The sequence below is a fragment of the Epinephelus moara genome, chromosome 9, assembly GCF_006386435.1.
Source record: "Epinephelus moara isolate mb chromosome 9, YSFRI_EMoa_1.0, whole genome shotgun sequence".
Taxonomy (NCBI): domain Eukaryota; kingdom Metazoa; phylum Chordata; class Actinopteri; order Perciformes; family Serranidae; genus Epinephelus; species Epinephelus moara.
In genome coordinates this window covers 32,732,071-32,753,509 of record NC_065514.1, presented here as the reverse complement: position 1 = coordinate 32,753,509, position 21,439 = coordinate 32,732,071, and the positions used below count along the sequence as shown (strand labels likewise).

Sequence of the window (21,439 nt, the reverse complement as noted above, 5' to 3'; positions counted from 1 at the left end):
GGCCGGACTATAACGTTAGAGGGAATCGCCTTGTTGTTTACAAATACTTCCGGGTAGAAAACCAGCAGAGCTTTTAGCTATATATATAGCCTATATATCACATTTTTCACATCACTGTATCACCGTTTAGACTAATCCGATGTTTGAGATCTCTGATTGTCTGGTGGTGAGACTACCAGGTGAATGCTTGGGCTGATCGCAGCCACAGTCAGTTGTTGTATTTTTTAGTAGCTATGCTGCAGCACGTTTCAGATGCTTAAAAGTATTTGCCTTGTCTACATCTGAGGGAGCTGCAGCATGTTGCAAATCACGATGAGTGGTGACAAGTCATGTCATGCCGTTTTTTGACGGGGAAAAGTTACAGGATTACACGCGACTCTCACTCCTACCACTATTTTTGGCTGAGATACACCGTCTAGAAAGTGGGATCATAACTTTCACCTTTCATGTGGTCTTATTCTGGTGATGTTTTATGGTGTTTCTGTGTCAAAAACAACATCGGCTATCACAATCACGCCTGCTTTCAACATGGTACAATGTTAGAAGCTGGCTGAGTGTTGTTTGATCACTGACAGTACTGTTTTGAAGCAGAGTGACCGACTTATCTTTTGGAGCTGTTTTCATGGAAAAAACACTGTAGAATGGTCATACTTTGTGCTTTCTTCTTCAAATTTGAAACACGTGTTCATTGATAGTGTTTCTACAGCCCCATACTGTCATTTACCTCCACAGATGAAGCCACAGACAGTTATTCATCCTGAAAAACATTTTTCATTGTAGGCGGACCAAAATCTTCAATTTTTGACTGATTTCAGTGGCCCATTACTCTGTCTCTGTATCATCTAGGGTGTTTCTGACACTTTCACAAGAAACTTCAAGGAGTTTGCTTTCTGGCAAGACCTCATGCATGCATGTAGTCAGAGCAGTTCAGAAGCTACAATCATTTTAATTTGGGTATGTCATTTTAGGCGTTTTTGCTACAAAATGGGGGTGGAGTGCAAGAGGTTTTAATAGCTAAAACAGACAGCAACAAATCTTTGATCAGTGTCATTCATAACTGGCCACTGAACGGTATTAACTTTATCTGTAGGCTAGAGCACGACAAAGCAGGAAATAATAACAACAATCACAACTAAAAAAAAAAAAAAAAAAAAAATTAAAAAAGACGCAAAAACAAACCATTTAACTACGTAATCTGCTTATTTTCTTATGGTCGAAGCGCAAATATCAAGGAAAAATGACCAAATCAATAAAATCTGCAAGTCATCATGCAGCAGACGGAGATCAGCTACCTCTCTATTGGTTAGTTGGTCAGTGTTAATTTTGCACTCCTATCCAATCCTGAGCTGAATTAAATGTGTTAAACAATAAACACACGTCTGTGGGCAAACACACACACACACACACACACACACACACACAAGCAACACACAGGGGGCACACAACACATTACAAGGCAAAATGCTAATGAATAGCGGAGGCTTAAAAATTCAATTAGCAGTCTGACCGTATGCCTGTGTGTGTGTGTGTGTGTGTGTGTGTGTGTGTGTTCAGATATGACTAAACTGGGAATTAATTAGAAACACTGAACACTCAGATAGATAGATAGAGAAAGAGAGAGAGAGCATGCAAGACTGAGGAGAGAAAAAACAGAAGGAGTATAAAGAAATGCAGAGGGACAGCGGAGTGAGCGAGCGACTACTGATGAATGAGCACAGAGAATAAAGAGGAATAGAGAGAGACTACTACTAGGATGAGAGAAAAAAGGAAAAAGAAATAGAAATAATACACAGGCTGAACAATGAGTACAAAGACATACAAAGATGAGAGAGAGAAAGGGGGAGGGATTAGCAGAGTATACTGATAAAAAAAAATTGAAATGTTAACATTGTTTCATTTATGTATAATACAACACTGACACATATGTTTCATGCATGGACCATAAAACCAAAAACAACAATTAAAAACAGTGTTAAAACTAAACACAAAGTAACCTTCTTTGTGCTGTACAAAACTTGCTTTGTACCATTGCTTGACATCTCCTATTCTTGCATGGACCTCTGTGGACTTGGAACCAATGAGGCCAGCCGCAGCCTTGCGTTACGGAGCCTTCGGCACATCATGATCTTTCAAATTATATAGGTCTGATCTTCCAACCTATAAATAGGTATTCTACCTTGTATGATCCTTCTATGGCGAAAGTGTCCTGAGAATCCTTCACAGTCCATGCTAGCTAAAAGTGTCTGATGCGATATTGATGGCCAACGTGTCTGTCTGTCCTTTGTGCATGCCGGCTCACTGTAACACTGGAAAGGCTTTCTGCATGTCCTACAAGTCCCAATACCTGCTGTGAAAAAGACCCATTTAGCTGCTTACTCTGTTGCACTAACAAGCATAAGAGTAATTATTTCTTCTAGCTCCCTCCCATCATTGAATGAAGTGTCGCACACAGCAGAGCTTAAGACAAACAGTTACAAGGCGATTTTGTCTGACTTCTAAATAAAGAACTGGTTGTTTGAATAAGTACAGCATTTTCTTTACTGAAGAAACACTCTGTGAGGGCCAATGTTAATACATGCCATCCGCCCACAGTGACCCCCAGAACTGGGGTCTGCACTGGTTGAATTCAAGATGCTTCAGCTGCTACCTATAGTTTGTCATTGAAGTATCCACCTGCTTTCCCCTGCTCTCCACCCACCCTACTACCAGTGAATAGCTCCTAGCTTGCTAGGTAATACTTGTCTCATTTGTAGTCTGATAAAGAGAGAGATTTATGCCAAATGTATCATACGACAGAAAAAAACTGAGCGCATTGATGATAACCTATTGCTGGGGGTGGGGGACTCAAGTCACATGACTTGACTCAAGTTGCAAATTGACTTAACTTGACTTTCACTCAGTATTCATGGCTTGGCTTGAACTAGACTTGAGACAGATGACTTTAATGGACTTGAATTTTTTATTAAATAGGCCTATTTGTATTTTTCTAGATATTGAGAATTTACATTTGTTTTTGAATCATGATTGGGTGATTACTAGTGAAATGTGTGCAACCTGCTAGGACATAGAGGGGACCAGTCCAACAATAATACAATTTGGATTCAAGGATTATGTTGTCAATGGTAGTAGTAAGAAGAGAACAGCAGTATGCAAGGTCTGTAGCTCAAGAATCAGTGACACGACCACCACAACATCTAACTTCATACATCACTACAAAACCCACAAAGACAGGTACGTGGTTGTGTCTTTTCAGCTAATGTATTAGCTTATTGGCTGGTCAAATGTTAGCTGGAAAGCTTGTTTAACCAGATCATTGGAATTTCATATGACTTGTGACTTGCTTGACCTGAGCAACAACGTGACTTGTTGCAGGAACTTGACTTGTTTGATTTTCACCACAGTAACTTTAAACTTACTTTTAACTCATACATGTGTGACTTACTCCCACCTTTGCCTATTGCAAAGCACTTATTAACTGAGATGCAGCTGTTCTAACCAAAAGCGGACAAACCACGAATCACATTTGATGGTCAAAAACCTCGTAACTCCATTTGAGCTTGATTTTGATAAAATATCAGTAACATGATGTCATATACAAGTATCTGACCATATGTAAGACACAACAATACTTACTTTGACTGTGCAGTGCTCAATTATTTCATAACACTTTCTTTTTAATATCTGGCAGTTTTTGACATACAAGGTTTCTGCCTAACAGCGACAATTTCTGTTATATTGTATTTTAGCTGCTCATCTCAAGCTACGGTGTCTTAACCTCACAGTGTTATTTCCCAACCACTCCAAACACAAACTATTATCTTTAAATTCTTAGCTAAAGTTCACAGAAGTGGAGGGAGAGACAGAACGGCCTTCAGTCTGTCCGTCCCCAATTAGCCGTTGACTCTCTGAGGATCCGGACAAATCCCAATTAACAGCAGTGAGGAGGAGTGGGGTTTGAACCACAAAAGCGGATAATAGTCGTTCCCAAGGCGACGATTCAGTGTAGGAGCGTCCCCAGATCCCTCTGCTGCCCCCGCCTGTTTGCTGTGATTTGCATGTTATTATCCATCCGAGTTGTTTTGGTCCGTTTGTCTAATGAGGATGAAAACAGCAGGGAGACAACAGCCACTGTCCTCATGGAAATCAAAGAAATCAAAGTAATAAGTTTTTGGTTGAAAATAGAGGTAGCTGGTTTGAATCTGGAGACAGGAAGTTGGAGTGAAGGCATGTTGAGATCAGGGTCAAAGTTTCTTCCTTTTTTTTCTTCTTCTCACCTCTTTGTTCTTACTGCTATTTCTTTCCTAAGTCCTCCTCTTCATTCCTTCCTCCTCACATCCTCATGGTTTGACCCATTTCTATTCCTCTCTAACTTCCCCTCATGCTGGTTTACTTTTTCATTCTCTGTGATCAGAATTTTTTCTCTGACTGAGGATCACTTCAAACTCTCTGCTCCACTTTTGATTCACAAGGCTGTTCAGTCTGTTTAAGTAAATTCATACAACATGTTCTCTGATAGGTAAAAAAAAAAAGAAACATGATGTCATTCTGATTCAATACATAACAAAAAATCCTACAAATCCGCTTATATGTACATTATGAACAACATTTTGTGACTCATCAGTTGTTATTTAGTCTCATCTTTAGCCTTTAGATCATAGAAAAACATCACCCAGTCAGGAGAGATGATTCTGCGTCCAGGTCAGTTTTGCTTGTTTCTGGAATTTTCTAGGCTTAGGGTAAGTAGATCGAATATGGCAGATGACTCCAATAAAACTAAAAAAAAAAAGTAGGATTTGATAAGATGAGGACGTTTTGCTCTGTAACATAATGATGAATTTGAACCTGTAAAAAAACCTGTCTTTCCTTTTCTTAAAAAAGGTTATTGGTTCTTTTTATGTACTCACAGTTTTTTTCTGTTTCTTTCTTTGTACAGTACAGCTGTCTGTAAAACAATTAACTGTTCATAATTACAGTCTACAGTTTTATTTTTATTTTTTTAATCAAGCTGCATCTTTTTGTACCTATCACAACAAACTCACTGTAAGACCTGGCTCTGTCATAACATGTGCAGAGAATTCACAGAATGTTACAGCCATGTCTGCAGGAGAAAACCTTTCACTCTCTGAAAATGTTTTGACTGAAAGTCTTCTGAGCACATGAAAAATACTGTATGCAGCAAGACACAGAGCAGAATACAGTTCAGCAATCAATGTATCCTCATAGAATGATTCCTATGAAAGCCTACGAAAATGCACACACAACAAGTCATATGATACCATACGAATTAGTGCCTAATGAATGATGTAACATCCTTAACATAAAGTTACGTAATTAACATAAAGTTACGGCGATTAGGTTTAGGCAAGTAACATTACTGTGGTTAGGGTTAGGAAGAGAAACATGGTGAGGATGAACCTTAAAATTACTCAGCGCTCACTCAAAGTTTACACAATTGTGAACACGCATCTCCTGGGGAAAGTCTCAGGGTAAAATCCGTGATTTTGTGACCCATCCACTGCCCCAACCTGCCTCCTTACAAGACTGCTCAAGACCACTCCCTTGTTTACTTTCGTCAGCGCATTGGTCATGTAATTGTGGCATTTTAAAGTAAATGGGCTATGCACTAATTACTGGGTCATAATTAGGTGGGATATGCACCAATTGGGGTGCATAACTTTTTGTAGGAAAATATACAAACAGTTTATGAGAACAGCATGATGCAGCAATACCACAAGTTGGACGTTTACCTCTTAGATTTCTTCAGTGATTTAAATAGGTCTGTTGTTCTGCCCTTTGATGGCTGTTTTTGACTAGAGAAACAGTGGACTAATCACAGCTTAGTTTGTTTTAAGTAACTGTACAGAAATAACTCTAAAATTAACATATTTCTTTCATCAATATGGAACATGTTATGCTTGTTGTACCTAGTAACCACTGACCACTTTTGATGAAAAAGGTCAGTGGTACATGTATGTCAATCTCTACTGACTAGTTGGGCTAAAAAAACACAAAACAAACAAAAAAAACCCGAAAGAAATGTTGACATTACACTTGTCCACAAGCCACAGTTACGTTACATTTGTATGCTATTATATAACGGATACATTGAAATTTTTATTTTATTTCCATTTCAACACTGTCATGGTAAACATGCGGTTAGGTTTAGGCACATAAACCACTTGGTTTTTGTTAGAAACGATCATGTTTTGGCTTAAAATACCCGGTATTCGAGGCACAATCCTGGCAGCAAATGCAGCGGTGTCTTTTTGTGGCACTATATCTGGAAAAAAAACAAAGCCATGGGAAACACAGCAAATACTCGCTAGAACAAAAAACTTAATTTGTTGTTTTGTTGGTCTCAAACAATGGTCTGCAGTGGTCTGCAGCTTGGCAGGCGTCTCACGTAGGTGTCACACCATCCACCATCCCCTCTACCCACCAATGACAATGTCAGTTTATATACTACGCTACCCTGGAAATCTTGATGTGATGCATATAATACACGCAAATTTGCCGACATTTTCCTCTGGGGACTGGGCTATGTGTTCACCCAAGATGGTGGCTCACAGTTCCTCGAGGGTAAATTCTGACAGGATGGACAGTTTATATAGTGCTATACTATACTTGTGTGATGGAATTTAAAATAGTAATGACATAAAAGTGATAAAGCAGCATTAAATCAGAAGTCATTTAGCCACTTTGAAAGATGTGACGCTGAGATGAGACTGTCCTCTGTTTTCTGTACCCACATGGGGACAAAAACCATTTCACCACATTATGAGGACTCTCAGCACCCACAGTGTAAACTAGTTATTTGTTATTAGTTGGCATGAACATTAATACATTTGTTTCAGGGTTGTAGAACTAGACCTGAGGCAATCATAGTTAAGGGTCAGGTTAAGCGTCCAGGAATAAAACCTTTATCATTACAGGGTCCTCATAAGTGTGTGTGTGTGTGTGTGTGTGTGTGTGTGTGTGCAGCTGCAGGCAGCAGTGTGAACCACACAGGAACAGACAGCAACAGAACTTACATAAGACACACGATCCAAATTCACATCAGCGTTCCCGTCGCTTCTGATCTCTGTGATGTCACAGCGGCTCAAGTCCTCACCGCCGCGAAGAAGCGCAAACCTGCAAACAGTGGCAGCTTGTCCCACAATTCAAGAGCCAAAATGAGGCTTTTTTTAATGTTACAGAATAGAAAGAGAAAGTTAGTGTTTGTGTCAGAGTTAAAGTTTGTGTTTGCTGTTTGTGTGTCGAGGTGAAACGGAGGAAACAGGAACTGATTTAAACCAGCAGGAAAACAAAATAACAAAAGCATAAACTGCAAGGAAAGTCAGACACCAGACTGCATTTCCTTTTCTGTCTCAACCTTGGATGAAAAGTCCTCATGAAGACACATACTGGCAGAAATTTAGGACTCTTGGGATTTGGAAATTTACTCAAAACTTTTTAAAACAGCAAACCGCAGTGTAGTTTCTCCAAAATATAATTTTAAAGATGTTAAAAGACACAGAAATGTCTTATGAAACCCTTTTCTAGAAATTAAAGAAACAAAATGTGTGCATTTGAGAAAGTGAATTACAGTCTTACACATCCAGGGTTTGATCCAGAGCATGCAGTGGCTTATAGGTGATGAGATGACAACCATGAACCACAACGTCTACGAACTGACTCTGGCTGAGCACATTCATAGCATCTCTCTTGCCCTGGTTTCCTGTCATCTCTCTACTGGTGCTGTTTAATAAGAGCATGACATGTCCAAAACAAAGACGTAATGGCCAGACACTGTGCCCAGTTGTCTCTCATTAAATCAAGAGTAGAATCAATGCTGTTGGCAAGACTGAAGCTGCTATATCCACATTAAATTGCAAGCAGTGTGCATTACAAGCCAGTGTCTGTACACCTGGCCAAAATGGTTTGTTGGGGAGGGAAATACCACTTTGTTTCATTTTGATATTTACAAAGATAGCAAGTAGATTGCATCTTCTTGCTTTTCAACAAAAGGACCTGCAGTGACATGTCTATTCATAATCCATTAAGCATTAGGTGAGTTCTCAGGATCATTTAAAAGAAATCTATTTAGTTTAAAAGAAAAGTTTTGGGGAAAAAAAGTTGTCTCATTCTCTGTCTTTCTGAGAGTAATGTGAGAAAATCAACATCAGTCTAACTTCCGTTACAGAAGTACAGTATTTCACTGTGGGAAAGATAGTCTTCTCATAAAACTAGGCTGTCCATGCAGTAGTAAGACACAAACACTTTTGAAATTGGTGCCACATGACAAGAGAAAAGAGAGGAAAAGGGCTGTGGCATTCGCTTTTGCTCAAGAGGTAGAAAACCTACAATTACCAGAATGTACTGTGCCACACAGGACCAATAAATGCCTCCACTAGTGGGTGATGTAATGCAAGCTCGTCCATTTTGACACAGGAAACAAATATGGTGGCTGGCTGGCAAGAAACAATCTTGTATTACGCTTAAACAGCAAGCTTAAGTATGTTTTCTTAAACATTTTTATGACAATGTCTGCAACATAACAAAATTCTCCAGGCATGCAAAATGTAAGCACAACACCTTTTTGTCAAAAATACGTCTTTTCTGTTTAGCAACACTCTTCAAAAGTGTCAAGTGCCCAACCATAAATTAGGTGTTACTGTTACTACTGTTACAGTATATCTCTCATGCTGTATGCGACCTGTCTGACTTGTTCCTCTTTTCTTATTTTGTGACTGTATGTGGATGACCAAAATAGTTTCCCCTCTAGGGATCAATAAAATGATGTAATCATAATCTACATGCTGGAAATACTTCTTTCCACCTGCCAGGAGGAGTAACTTCCTGAAGTCTTGTTGTCTTAGCTGTACAGAAGTACAGTTTTCACAGTATTGATTTTGTCTCCTTTGAAGGAGCAGTGACCCCTCAGACAAGGACTGATAGGCGTATGCAACTCGCAGTAGTGTCTCTCCCGCTGGCTCCACCCGCAAGTTTCTGCTCAGTTTATAGACTTTAAATTCCTCAGCTTGAGGAAGGTTGTACAAATATAAAACCTCCATGGATCAAAAATTCATAATAGAGAGAATTATAATTGACCTGTTTGCAATTCGAGGTGTCCTGTCAACAGTTTTACAGACATCTCTTTTGTAATGGTGGCCTATGGGAAAAATGCTTTTTGGGCTGAAAGGGATTTTTTCCCTGCATTGCTGCGAGTGGCCACAGGGAAAAATTGACTGCAAGGCTGAGCAGGTCCTGAGGACCTAGTTGGAGTGCACCATGCCAAGCCTATATTCATTGAAACAGCCCAGGATATGCATATGACTATGTCTGCTTTTCAAAATAAGATGTTAATACAGTACATAAATACATATATGGAAGTATGATAACATTGGATTTATTCGCAAGAAGTGCAGAATACGTTAACTACGTAACTTTCTGATGACAAAATGTCCTTAAATTGTAAAACACATACTTCAGAAAAATTAAAGCAGAAAACGTGGAATCTGGAAAAAATTACAACAGATTTTAGATAGATTTTATATGGCCCTATAAATGCCTAAATGCCTTAAAGCCAGTTTAAATTTAACTGTAAAATCTCAAGACAACATCAACACAGAGAAGAAAATAAGCTTCAATTCAATCAATCAATCAATTTTATTTATAAAGCCCAATATCACAAATCACAATTTGCCTCACANCAGAAACACCGGAAATGACACAACTCGCTTACCGCAATACGTCAGCACGTCAGTCCAGATCTCTTCTTCTCTTTATGAATTCCTGACATTCCTGCAGAGTCTGTTTAATCTGCCCAGAGGCCCGGCAGCCATGTTGAAATTAAAATACAACCAGGCATGAGCCTCAGATGATAGAATAAACAGGCCTTTCAGTGTGAGAGCAGAGTGAGGCTGGCATCAGCAGGGTCTTGTGTTTATGTGGCTACAGGCTGCTTGTTGTTGAAGTGAATTTGGCCCGACAGGAAACGGCGTGTGTCCTAAACACAGCGGGTTGGACACTGCCTCTCCACACTGTCCCTGTCTCTCTCTCTCTCTGTCTTTCTTTCTGACTTTCATCGGTCCTCCTGCTGTTCAGAGTCTAACTCTGTCTTTCTCTCTCACATCTTCACCTGCTGTGACTCACTTCACTCCTGTTCCATTTTTTGTCTATATAATTCTCTTCTTCTTGTCGACCTAAAAAACCTTTACTGTCAGCTCACCTCTTCTTCTTCACCCCCGCTGCTGCTGTCTTTTGTTTCTGACTCTCAAGTACTTTTAGTACTAACGCCAGCAATATCAGTAGTAGTCTTAATAGATGTAGGTGCACAAGTAGCTCATTAAGCAGTGATTGTTGTGGCAGCAGCAGTATTGTAGTAATCATAGAGGTAGTGGTAGTGACACTGTCACAGGCCAAGACAGTTCTGTTCTGATCTGGACAGAGTTTAGTTTAGTTGTGTTGGGTTGAATTGAACTTCATATTGTTGCTGTGGCGCTGCTGCTGCTGTTTCCTGTTTGGCGTGTACAGTGTTCCCTTTGTTTTCCCCTGTTACAACCCAAAACAATGAAAATGAAAAATGCCTCTGTATAGAGAAAACAGGAAACGGTAGGGGAGGAGTCAAAGAAACAATCAATGAAATATCAATAAAAAGTATATTTAGGTGGAGTGAATTCTATCCACTCCATGTTTGAGCCTCTTACCGGCAACAGCCATCACCTGAGGCATTATGTTTTCATGTTGTCTGCCCATCTTATTCTTGTGAAGTCAATATCTCAAGATTTCCATGAGGGAATTTCCTCAAATTTGGCACAAACATTCACTTGAACTCAAGGATGAACTAATTAGATATTGGTGGTCTAAGGTCAAGGTCACTGTGACCTTGCGCCTTTCTCATGTTGTGAATGAATCACAAGAAGGCCTTGAAAGAGTTTCCACATTTTTGGCACAAAAGTCCACTTGATTCAAGAATTAACTGATTAGAATTTGGTGATCAAAGGTCACTGTGACCTCACAAAATGTGTTTTTGGCCAGTACTCAAGAATTCATACGCTAATTACGACAAAATTGCACACACATGTCTGATAGAATAAAATGAAAAAGTGATTATATTTTATATCTAAAAGATCAAAGGCCAACTTCACTGTGACATCATAATGTTCTGCAAAAACACTTTTCTGGCCATTACTCAATGTCATATCTCAGGAGCACATGGGGAGACATTTTCTCCGATACTGAATTGTTGACTTTAGTTTTTTGTGTCCACCTTGAAACTGTGCTTTTATAGATTCTCCGTGCTTCCAGGTTGAAGATGTGTGTGAAGCATCCATGTTTTAGAATTTGTAGCGTCTTTGCAGCATTACCCATATTTGAGGCATTGTCAGCTGTCATTGCTACATATGAGTTTAGACAGATGTGGATTTAAACTGCAACCTGGCTACTTGGCAAAGGCACACAACCTACAACAATAATTCTAGTTCTGTTAATAACCCCTTCCTCTCTCGATTCCCTCCAGGTCCACTGAAGGTGGTCGTCCCCACCGAGTCCGTCTCCTCATACCTCGGCGATACCGCCCTGTTGCGCTGTGAGGTCTCGGGTGACCCGACGCCTGTCATCCGCTGGCAAAAGAACCGGGAGGACCTGCCGCTGATGTTTGACCCCGATTCACGCCTAGCGGTACTGCCATCCGGCTCGCTGCAGGTCAGTCGCGTCCAGCCGCCAGACTCAGCCACGTACCGCTGTCTGGCTGACAACCCCGGCAGCACCAGGACAGGGACGGATGCCGAGCTCCGAGTGCTCCCAGGTAACTGAACGAAGAGTGATACACTGAAAATACATGGCTGCTTGGTTTACTGATCAGTTAGGCAGTGGTGGACTGTAAGCACAATAACTCAGCTACTATACATGAATACAAATTTGAGGCACTTGTATTTTACTTGAGTCTTGTCATGCCACTTTCTACTTCTTTTACAGTACATCTGTAAGAGAAATGTTATTCCTCTTATTTTACTACATATATAACAGTTTTAGTTGTTAGTTTCTTTACAAATTAATTAAATTAATTATTAATGAAACTTATTACCAAGCAATAAGTTGATTAATGAAGGAAATAATCAGCTGATTAATAATAATTAAAATAATCATTATTAATAGATAAAAAAATTAGCTCCACCTCAACCAACTACAACTGTAAAATCCTGCTTTAATATTAATGCATGAATAATGATAATCCGAAGATATCATATGTAATAGTAAACAGTTACTGGGGACATTTTTCTGAAGTAAGTGCTTTTACATTTAATTCTGTAAATATTTTTCCCCGTTATACATATGTACTTATATATAACCCGAAGAGACCCATGCAACTGCCAGTGATCTTGGCTGACATTACTGTCTCTCAGTGGCTGTTGCGGGCTGGGTTTTGAAGCTAGAGTGAAGGCACTGGTATCATATAAAACTAGAAGCCCTAATGAATCCATGTAATGCTAGCTTGTTGGAAAGGGGTCCAAGGTAAGGCTAAATTTTGGCAAGGCAAAAACTGACATTGCCATTTTCAATGCACAGAATGGCACATCCAATGCCTCAAAGAGGCAGTACAGGAGGTGGCGCACATTAATAATCCTCCAGGACTGTAACATGCTTATTCCTGTTTAACCCAAACAATGCTTAATGCGACTGCAATTGATTTGGATTGATGTCGGAACATGTTATCAACACAAACAAACTGCACCAGAGGGCAGGTGTCAAAGCACCCTGAGTAGTTTCTAGAACAGAAGTGCTCACCATCCAATTGCTGAAAAAAACACAGTTCCTACAGAAATCTCCAGATGTTAAAAATGTTTTGACACCAAATTACAGCATAGTTTTTATGGTGTTCCTCAAGGTCTCTGTTTCTTAATGAGGTATTTTGTAGGCATTTTTCACCATTTTTATCAATTCTCAAGTGGTAAAACATGCTTACATTTAACTCGCAAATCTGTATAACAAACAATATCAAAGTTTCAAAGTTTGAATCGGCGCCTGACCAAAACACAGTGGAAATTACAGATTTCTGACTGACAAATTTAACACACAGTGCTGAGCGGCAACCCAAATTAATCTTCAGGTTTCTAGCTTTCAGATAATGTATACCACTCCATGTGGCATATACTGTTGAACTACTATCACCCCATAAAGATCCCCGTCTCCCATAAAAAGACAAAAAATGGTCTATGATGGGTCTCTTTTGTAACATTTTCAGTGCAGGATTTTTGATTGTAACAAAGTATTTTTTAAGTGTGGTATTAGTAGTGTAAGGCATATCTTACCTTATCTTAGCACTTTCACTTAAGTAGGGGATCTGAATACTTCCTCACCCCCGTGCTACCGGGTACCACACATGTCCAGTCAATTTATTAGGGTCTGGCTGCCTTAAAGAGCAACTGAGCCTAAAATAGATTCATTTATTTGGATTCAGTGGAGAGTTGTGGCCTCCCACAGTAGTGTGAATGAAGTTTTAGAGCCCTTTCTTGGAATTTCATATTATTTATGTTATCAAGCTCCAAAAGCTGATTTAGATTTCCACTCTTGTTATGGTGAAGTACTGCAGCAGCAGTTTTACTTAATGGTGACTTCTACTTTTCCTGCAGTCATCATTTTGTCAGGTAGTAATTTTTGTTCATTTCCTCCCAGTGCTAGATGTCTCATTTTAAAATGAAATGTGATGTAATGAATAAACTGAGTGTAAGATGTGATTTTAATAATGTGTCTGAGAGGAAGCGGCTTCTCATCAGTCTGCAGGGAGTCTGTCAGCCGCGCCGATGCTTCATACACTCCACGCCGTCCAATTATACGAGTCCATACGCTGTCCACTTCATCACTCAGATAACAGCTCAGGTTAGCTCTCTCTCTCTGGTTAAACACCACTTTGACTCGAGCTCATGAAGTGTTCCTGCGCTCCATCCCAGCAGGGCCTCCGTGGAGCTGAAACGCCGACCTTCAGAAGGATAATCACATGTGCTTTGCATTACAAACTCCACTCACACATAGCTGCCCCCCACCAACCCATCTGCCCTCACACACTGCTGATAATAATTTAAGGCCAGGGACAATTAGAAGACAAAGTGTAGGAGGAAAGCTCAGAGGGGACAAAAGTTATTGATTACCTTAAAACACACCTGGCTATTAGATACTGCAGTATGAAAAATATATCAGTAATACATATCAGTAAAAACATAAAACATAAAAAAAATACATAAATACAAAAAATGAAACTATAATGTAAATAAAATGATAAATAACAAAACAGAATAGCAAATAAAGGGAAATGTATAACTGAGTAAATAAATGAGATTAAGAAAATGAAAAAGTTAAAATTAAAATGGATTATTAAAAAAATATTTAGTAATGAAGAATATCCAAATAAAACAATAGGTACATTACACATACAACAGATAAACACACTGAAAAAAAAAAAAAAGGATTAAATTGAATGTTTTAAGAAAAATCATCAGAACAATAACTGATCATGGGGAAGGCTGTAACACATGAGTAAAAATGATTTTTTTCTAAGGACTTCTACTTTTTAATTTAGTAGATTTTTGAGCTAGTAATCTACTTTTTACTTCACTACATTTGCCATTTATACAAATGTATTAAGGGGTAAGGGCATGCGAGGAGTACCTGTGCTGCAGATTCTGATGACAGAAAAGCCCCCCAAAAAGTGTATTTTCAGTTTTTTTTGTTTGTGTTCTTTTTTTTGTCTACACTAGCCTAGAGAGTTAAGAAAAACACCCTCTTGACGTTACAATGAACAGCTACGAAAATGTAACTCGCTACATACAAAGCAACCACTTGAAAATTACAACTATCCATTGCATTTTGTCCGTAGCAACATGCTGCTCCTATCCCTGTGACAGCTGCATCTTGTCCAGTAGACTCACCAGCTAGCGGGGATGTTTCCAGCTTTTTGGGGATCCTATGCAAAGAATATGTAAAAAGGGCCAAATGCTACTTATTACAAATAAAAAACATATTTTGATATGACTTAAATGCATTGTTAACATCAAAATCATCAAAACAAAGTCTGTCTCTTACCCCTGACAAAAAAGACACTTGTCCGCCGGGCTGCGCCAAGCCGCGCTGGGTTGCAGACCCCCTCAAAAGATATTCGCTACCTGGCTCAGTAGCTTTTCTGGGGGAAACCCTGCCATTCCTGGCAACATCTAGCTGCAATTTTTATACCAAAATCTAAAAATAGAAAATATTGGAAAGTAATGTGTACTTTAAATGATTAATTAACCAGGTACTTTTGTTTTTACTTTAACTTGGGTAGGTTTCTCAAAAGGTAATTTATACTTTTACTTGAGGTTTTTTTAATCTAAGTGATTATACTTTTACTTGAGTATAGATTTTCAGTACTCTACCCACCAGCGACTAATCAAATACAATATATAAAAACAAATCAATGAAGGTGTACATTTAAATCTAGAATTTTAGATTTAGATTAAATTAAGTATTTATTATATATAAAACATAATAAACAACCACAGAAGGTAATATTAACAGCAGTGTCCACCTGCCTCTAGTTTAGGCTCAATATTTCCTGGACCTGTCTCTAAAACTAGTGTCTGTCTGACTCTGGGGAAGAACAAGAGAAGAACAAAGAACAGGGGGATTTCTCTAAACACTGTAGTTTTGCTTCTTTCTCAGGCTTCAGAGGATCCTTCAAACATTTCTCAAATGTCTAAGCCACAGAGTTTCCTGTGTTTCCAGCTTTAGTTCATTCACTTTGATCTGTATGAAGTTTTAATGGATCAGAGGGATTAACTTTTAATGATTCTGACTCCATGAAGATTTTATTAACTGTGACTTTCTAAAGTTTTTATCAGATGGAACCATCAGAGGGACTGAGAGGTCAAAGGTCAGAGATTACCAGATGGAACCATCTGATTCCCATGTGCCATCTTCAGATAATGCGTCACTGTCCTGCTTTCTGCTCTCTTCCAGTAGCTGGGAGTCAGGCTGGATAAACCAGTCAGATTAGTGAGTAAAGAGATGAGACATAAAGCCCCGGTGTACTCGTGTAGTAACAGCAGGTGTAACCATCAGCTGACAGGTGGGAGAAATATAACCACTTGCGGTGTTCAGAGAACATGTGGGCCAGTTCCACACAGGGATAACTGAAGAGTTGGTATTGGTGGGATTGGTTCATTTCTGCCTTTTGGAGCTCTTCAAGGTTTAGATGGACATGGAACTCTTGATGGGTGAATCATCAGAACAAAAGATGAGCAACTGTGCAGAAAATGTCAGTTTCTTTGGAAGCCAAATACAGTTTTGGCACGCCTTGTCAAAATTTTGTTTACTGTGAATAGCTAAGCAAGTAAAAGATGACCTGATATCCAAAAGACAATAAGTTACACATGACACGTTTCTTCAACATTTTAAGCAAGATAAATTTTTTAAATGTAAATTTTTTCCAGTTTAAAAATAAAAACAGGAAAAAGGCCTTAAGCAAAAGTTTGGGCACCCTGCCTGGTCAGTACTTAGTAGCACCCCGTTTGACAAGTATCACAGCTTCTGAACACTTTTTGTTGCCAGCTAAGAGTCTTTCATTTCTTATTTGAGGGACATCTGCGCATTCTTCCTGCAGAAGGCTTCTAGATTTTTAATGATGTTGAGGTTGGGGGACTGTGAGGGCCATGGCAACTTGTGCATCCAAAAAGTTCTATTTTAACTTAATCAGTCCGCAGGACTTGTTTCCAAAAAGCATCAAGGTTGTTTAGATGTTCATTTGCAAACTTCTGATGCTGAATATTGTGGTGAGAACACAGGAGACTCATCCATGAAGGTCATATTTTTACAGGTGTCACTGCTCAGTAGTGCACCACCACTCCAGAGTCTGCATTAATATTGCAGCATCCACTATTTGCCATAAAATATAGTGGAGTAATGACGTCCTGAGCGGAGAATAAACTCAAGCTCCTTTTGTGTGTTGTAATTCGAGTTACTCTTTGGTTTGTTGTGATAAGCCAATGTTTGCTTGTCACCACCGCTTTGCACCACACTCATACGGCGATACCACTGATACTGAGAAGATGTCATGGCAGAGGCGTAGCTCCCACCCTCCAGTTCCACCCTGGTTAACACCATTAGCTCTGTCAGCACTGTTGCTGTCGTTTAGCACTGTGTGTTAGGTTAGCACCAATAGCTGCTAGCTGCCGCTCAGCCAACTCCATGTTTAGAACCATATGCAGACAACTCATATGCTCTGAACTTCACATAGAACTCCTTTAACCACTCTTGTGTCTGTCTGTACTTGTACCTGAACTTAAATATGAAGCTGGAGCCAGCAGCTAATTATCTTAGCTTAGCTTAGCATAAAGACTGAATCAGGGCAAGCAGCGAGCCTGGCTGTGTCCAAAGTAACAAAATCCTCCTACCAGCACCTACAGAGCTCACTGATTAACATGTTATATTTTTTTCTTTAATCAGTATAAAACAAGTTGGGATGCTACAGACTTCACCATCTTTAACATCTGGCTTAAAACAAACTTTGAATGCCCATATGTACACTGTAGTGATGCGCGTGCCAGTTGTTTTTTTTTTGTTTGTTTTTTTAAAAAACCCACACCAACCCTGGGCCAACCTGCCCAGCCTGACCCGTAACTATATGCATTAATTGTTGACTCAAACCTAAACTGTGAATGTACAAACCAGAGCTGAAAGTTTCTGGTACTGACAACTTCTGATAACAACCTACTTACTGTTGACTATATTTTATGTCATTTCCAGAAAAAATCATAATACAAAATGTGTGTTTTCTCTTTTAAAAAGTACAGACCACAGAAAGACAGAAAGTACCCACCCCAGTTTTATCTCAAGTGCACAGCTGATATCCTACTTGATTTGTTTACATGATGTTACAGAAGTGCATATTTAATGGATTCAGTGTGGACAGAGATGCTTTCTGCTGTTAGGACACAATGTAAGACCTACATAGTTGCAAAGGGAAATAATTTTATTTGACATTATGACAGGAGAGATTTAAAATATGTCAGACTACAACAGATTTTCCTGGTTAAAATCCAAAGAACAGAAAGCCTGAGCACAGCAGCTTTGATGATAAAAGTGCTTGTTGTACAGTGAGAGGTAAAAAGAAGGTGAAAGTTGGATTATTGCGTACGTTTTCTGTACGTTATTATAAGTTACTCAGGCCGCTGCTTTTTCACTTTATGACCCACCTGCCTGAAACCTGCAGTGTTTTCCAACAAGCTCTCCTGAACTGCCCGACCCGAACCGCACATCACTTGTATGTACGCTGACACAGTTTTTGGTTCTGCAATGGTTTGTGCTATCAATAGTGGCTGTTAAGGGATCCCTTTGAAACATGATTCCAATGTAAGAGTTAAAAAAATAAGTCAGTAGATTTTTTTGAAACTGTGTTACTGTCCCTCCACTTCAGCTCAGCAAGGAAACACTATCTGTGGAAAACATTAGCAGTTTATATCAGTTCATCATCATCTGATTGGCTTCATTTTCAAGGTTCATTTACTGTCATTCTACAACACTGGGTTGTGCAACAAATTGCAAGTTGTAGTCCTCTTATGCTCCACAAGAAAAAAAATAATGTTTATGGTGGAATACAAGAGGATGAGTGGAGGAGTCTCACTGCCTGAGGAGAGAAGCTGCTTTGTAGTCTGGTGGTACGGCAGGGAGTACTTCTGTATGACTTGCCAGATGGCAGCAGCGTGAACAGGCTGTGTCTGGGTTGGTATTGTCTTTAAGTATCGTTTGGGCTCTGTGCAGGCACCTCACCTCACCGACATAGCGATGCCTGGTACTGTAGATGGGTACCAATGATGTTCTGGGCTGGTTTAATCACCCGCTGCAGAGCCCTCTGTCCTGGGCCTTATGCATTCCATGTCAGTTGCTGTACCCACAGCAGCTGAGGCTCATGGGTGTTGTGGTATTTAGAGCCATCCATCAGACAAACCGAAACATGATTTCTCAAGAATAGTGAAATACTTAACACTGATGGCCATAACATAGACTACTAACTGTAACAAACTGTAACTAAAGTTGCAGGTAGTTATAGCTATCTTTAGGAGCATTGAGTTGCACCTGAAAAATGAAATGGGAAAAGACTGTGAGGACAGATAAGGATGAGGGTACAGTTCACCTTTATTTCACCTATTGTGCACAATGTTTGAATCGCAAAAAAATATGGCACAAATCAATTTAAGTGTTGTGTATCTTTGTCTGCATTGGTGTGTGTGTGTGTGTGTGTTGGTATCAGAGAGTGTGTCCCAGCTCCTCCTCATTGTGATGCATGTGGCGTCTTGTGTGACATCTGATTTGCTGACAGCCTCTTTTGGCGGCGTGTCCGTGAAAACATTAAAGGAGTCACGCTGTCGTTCAGTGATTATCTCTGTGATCCCTCGCTCTTTACTCTTCCCTGTGACCAACCGAAAAAAAATCTGCTGTGTGGACGCTTCTCCAGCTTCTTCTTCTTTTGTCTCCTCATGTTCACTGCTCGCATTTCTGCTGATTATCTTGTTTTCTCTTTCTGTTTCTTTTGTTTTCTTTTTTGTTCCTAAATCCAGAGGTCGTACAGCTTTACATCTTATTTATTATGTGTGTATGTGAGAGAGAGAGAGAGAGAGAGAGAGAGAGAGAGAGAGAGAGATGCTGAATTTGAATCAGACAGATCTGTCCCTGCTGCAGAAAACACTCACTGAATAAATCATAGTTATGAAATTCATTTAATATTGATTATTTGAATTTAGTAGTTGTAGAATTTAGAATCTGGTGTAACATATAAATTATAAAAAACATAGTTTGCAGACAACACTAACTGAAATATGTAAACCCTTAAAATTAATATATGATGCAAATGATCTACAATATGAAATATAAAAATAAGATCATGCCGATTATTAAATGAAATTATGTAGAATACAAAAACTACAACAAAATAGAATACAACAAAGACATTATTAAATTTAAGTAATATAAAATAACTCCTTTGAAAATAATCAATAAATTAATTAAAATTAAAAAAAGAAACAAAAAGAATTGTTTGTATTTATATAGCAATTAAATTGTAATAAATGTACTAAATGTTACATAATGTTATATAATACTCATGAATTATTGTATTAAAAAATATTATATATGCAGTGAAATGTAGAATAACCTAAAAAGATCCCTGTGTGACCTGTAAATGATGAAACACTTATCAAGTTGAATGAAATGTCCTTTTATTTGAAAGTCATACATTAATGCTTTTATTTTCTTAAATTACTCTCGGCTCAATCAGATTCATTTCCGGCTGAGGAAATGAGGTGAAATGATAAACGTTCATTTATGGTTGAGGTTGAATACAGGATTAATGGATTATTTCAGGTTGAAGGTGTGTGTGTGTGTGTGTGTGTGTGTGTGTGTGTGTGTGTGTGTGTGTGTNTGTGTGTGTGTGTGTGTGTGTGTGAGTGCCGTGGGGCGTGTTGATGTAACTTCCTGTCTCCTGAAGGAAATCATCTCGTCCTTCTTTGAGAACCAACCAGCCCTCAGGCCAACCTGAGGGCAAACACAACCTGACCCACAGTGTGTGTGCAGGTGTGTGTGTGTCTTCATGCCTCAGTTTTTCTTACATGAGAGCTGATATAAGATGTGACTCTGAAAACATAAAACAAGATCATTTTAATCTCAGTGGGACCTGCCCTGGTTAAATAGAGCTCAATAAAGAAACGAAAGCCTCGACCTGTGTCAACTTTTTCAGAAGTCAATTCTGATATTTGAGTTTTGGGATTCAAACATCTACTGGTTTGTCCATCAGACGAGTACTGCCATGCCTTGGCCATGTATTCACCATGTACTTTTAAGAAGAACCTTTGGAAGTTTTGGTACTATGTTCCTCCTTGTTGTTTTCACTACATTTCACAAACTTGGACATATTGTGGTGTAAATGGCTTCCTCTCTCCATGAGATTCAGGACATCTGTGTTAGCTATGTGGCTCTATAGGAGACTGTCCTCCCAAGAAAAATTACGGCAATATTTTGTTTCAGCATATTACCCAGAAGAATAAATGATGATGTTGAAGTTACAATGCCCTCGAGCGGCCATAGTCATCAGTGGTTCTGTCAAGGGGGGGCCAGAGGGGCCATGGCCACACAGATACAATTGCTTCCAGGCAGTTAAAGGCGCGGCATGTGTATGGCTCCTTAGGCATCCATTGGTACCAACAGTGTCAGCATAGCTTGTTGGGAAGGGTGGGCTGGGATTCTGTGGGTACCCCTAAACTTGAGAAGGCTTGTTCCTTGTTCCTTAAAGCCAGTGTACTCCTTCAAATTAAAGCTGTACATTTGTCTTTTTAAGGAAAAGGACAACAAGCCTTTGTGAAGAACAGTGAATGTATATATTGATACATACCATATTAAAACAGGATTCTTACAGAATTAAAAATGTTAACTGTAT

General features: G+C 39.2%; 1 protein-coding gene across 2 annotated transcripts in view; it reads left to right on the top strand.

Moving 5' to 3' along the window:
• dcc (DCC netrin 1 receptor) overlaps positions 1-21,439 on the top strand; it is a 403,570-nt gene that overhangs the window by 117,343 nt on the left and 264,788 nt on the right. For both annotated transcript variants that reach the window (XM_050052349.1, XM_050052348.1), the window contains exon 3: positions 11,501-11,788. In XM_050052349.1, coding sequence (XP_049908306.1) covers positions 11,501-11,788 — 288 coding nt within the window. The remainder of the gene's footprint in view (positions 1-11,500; positions 11,789-21,439) is intronic.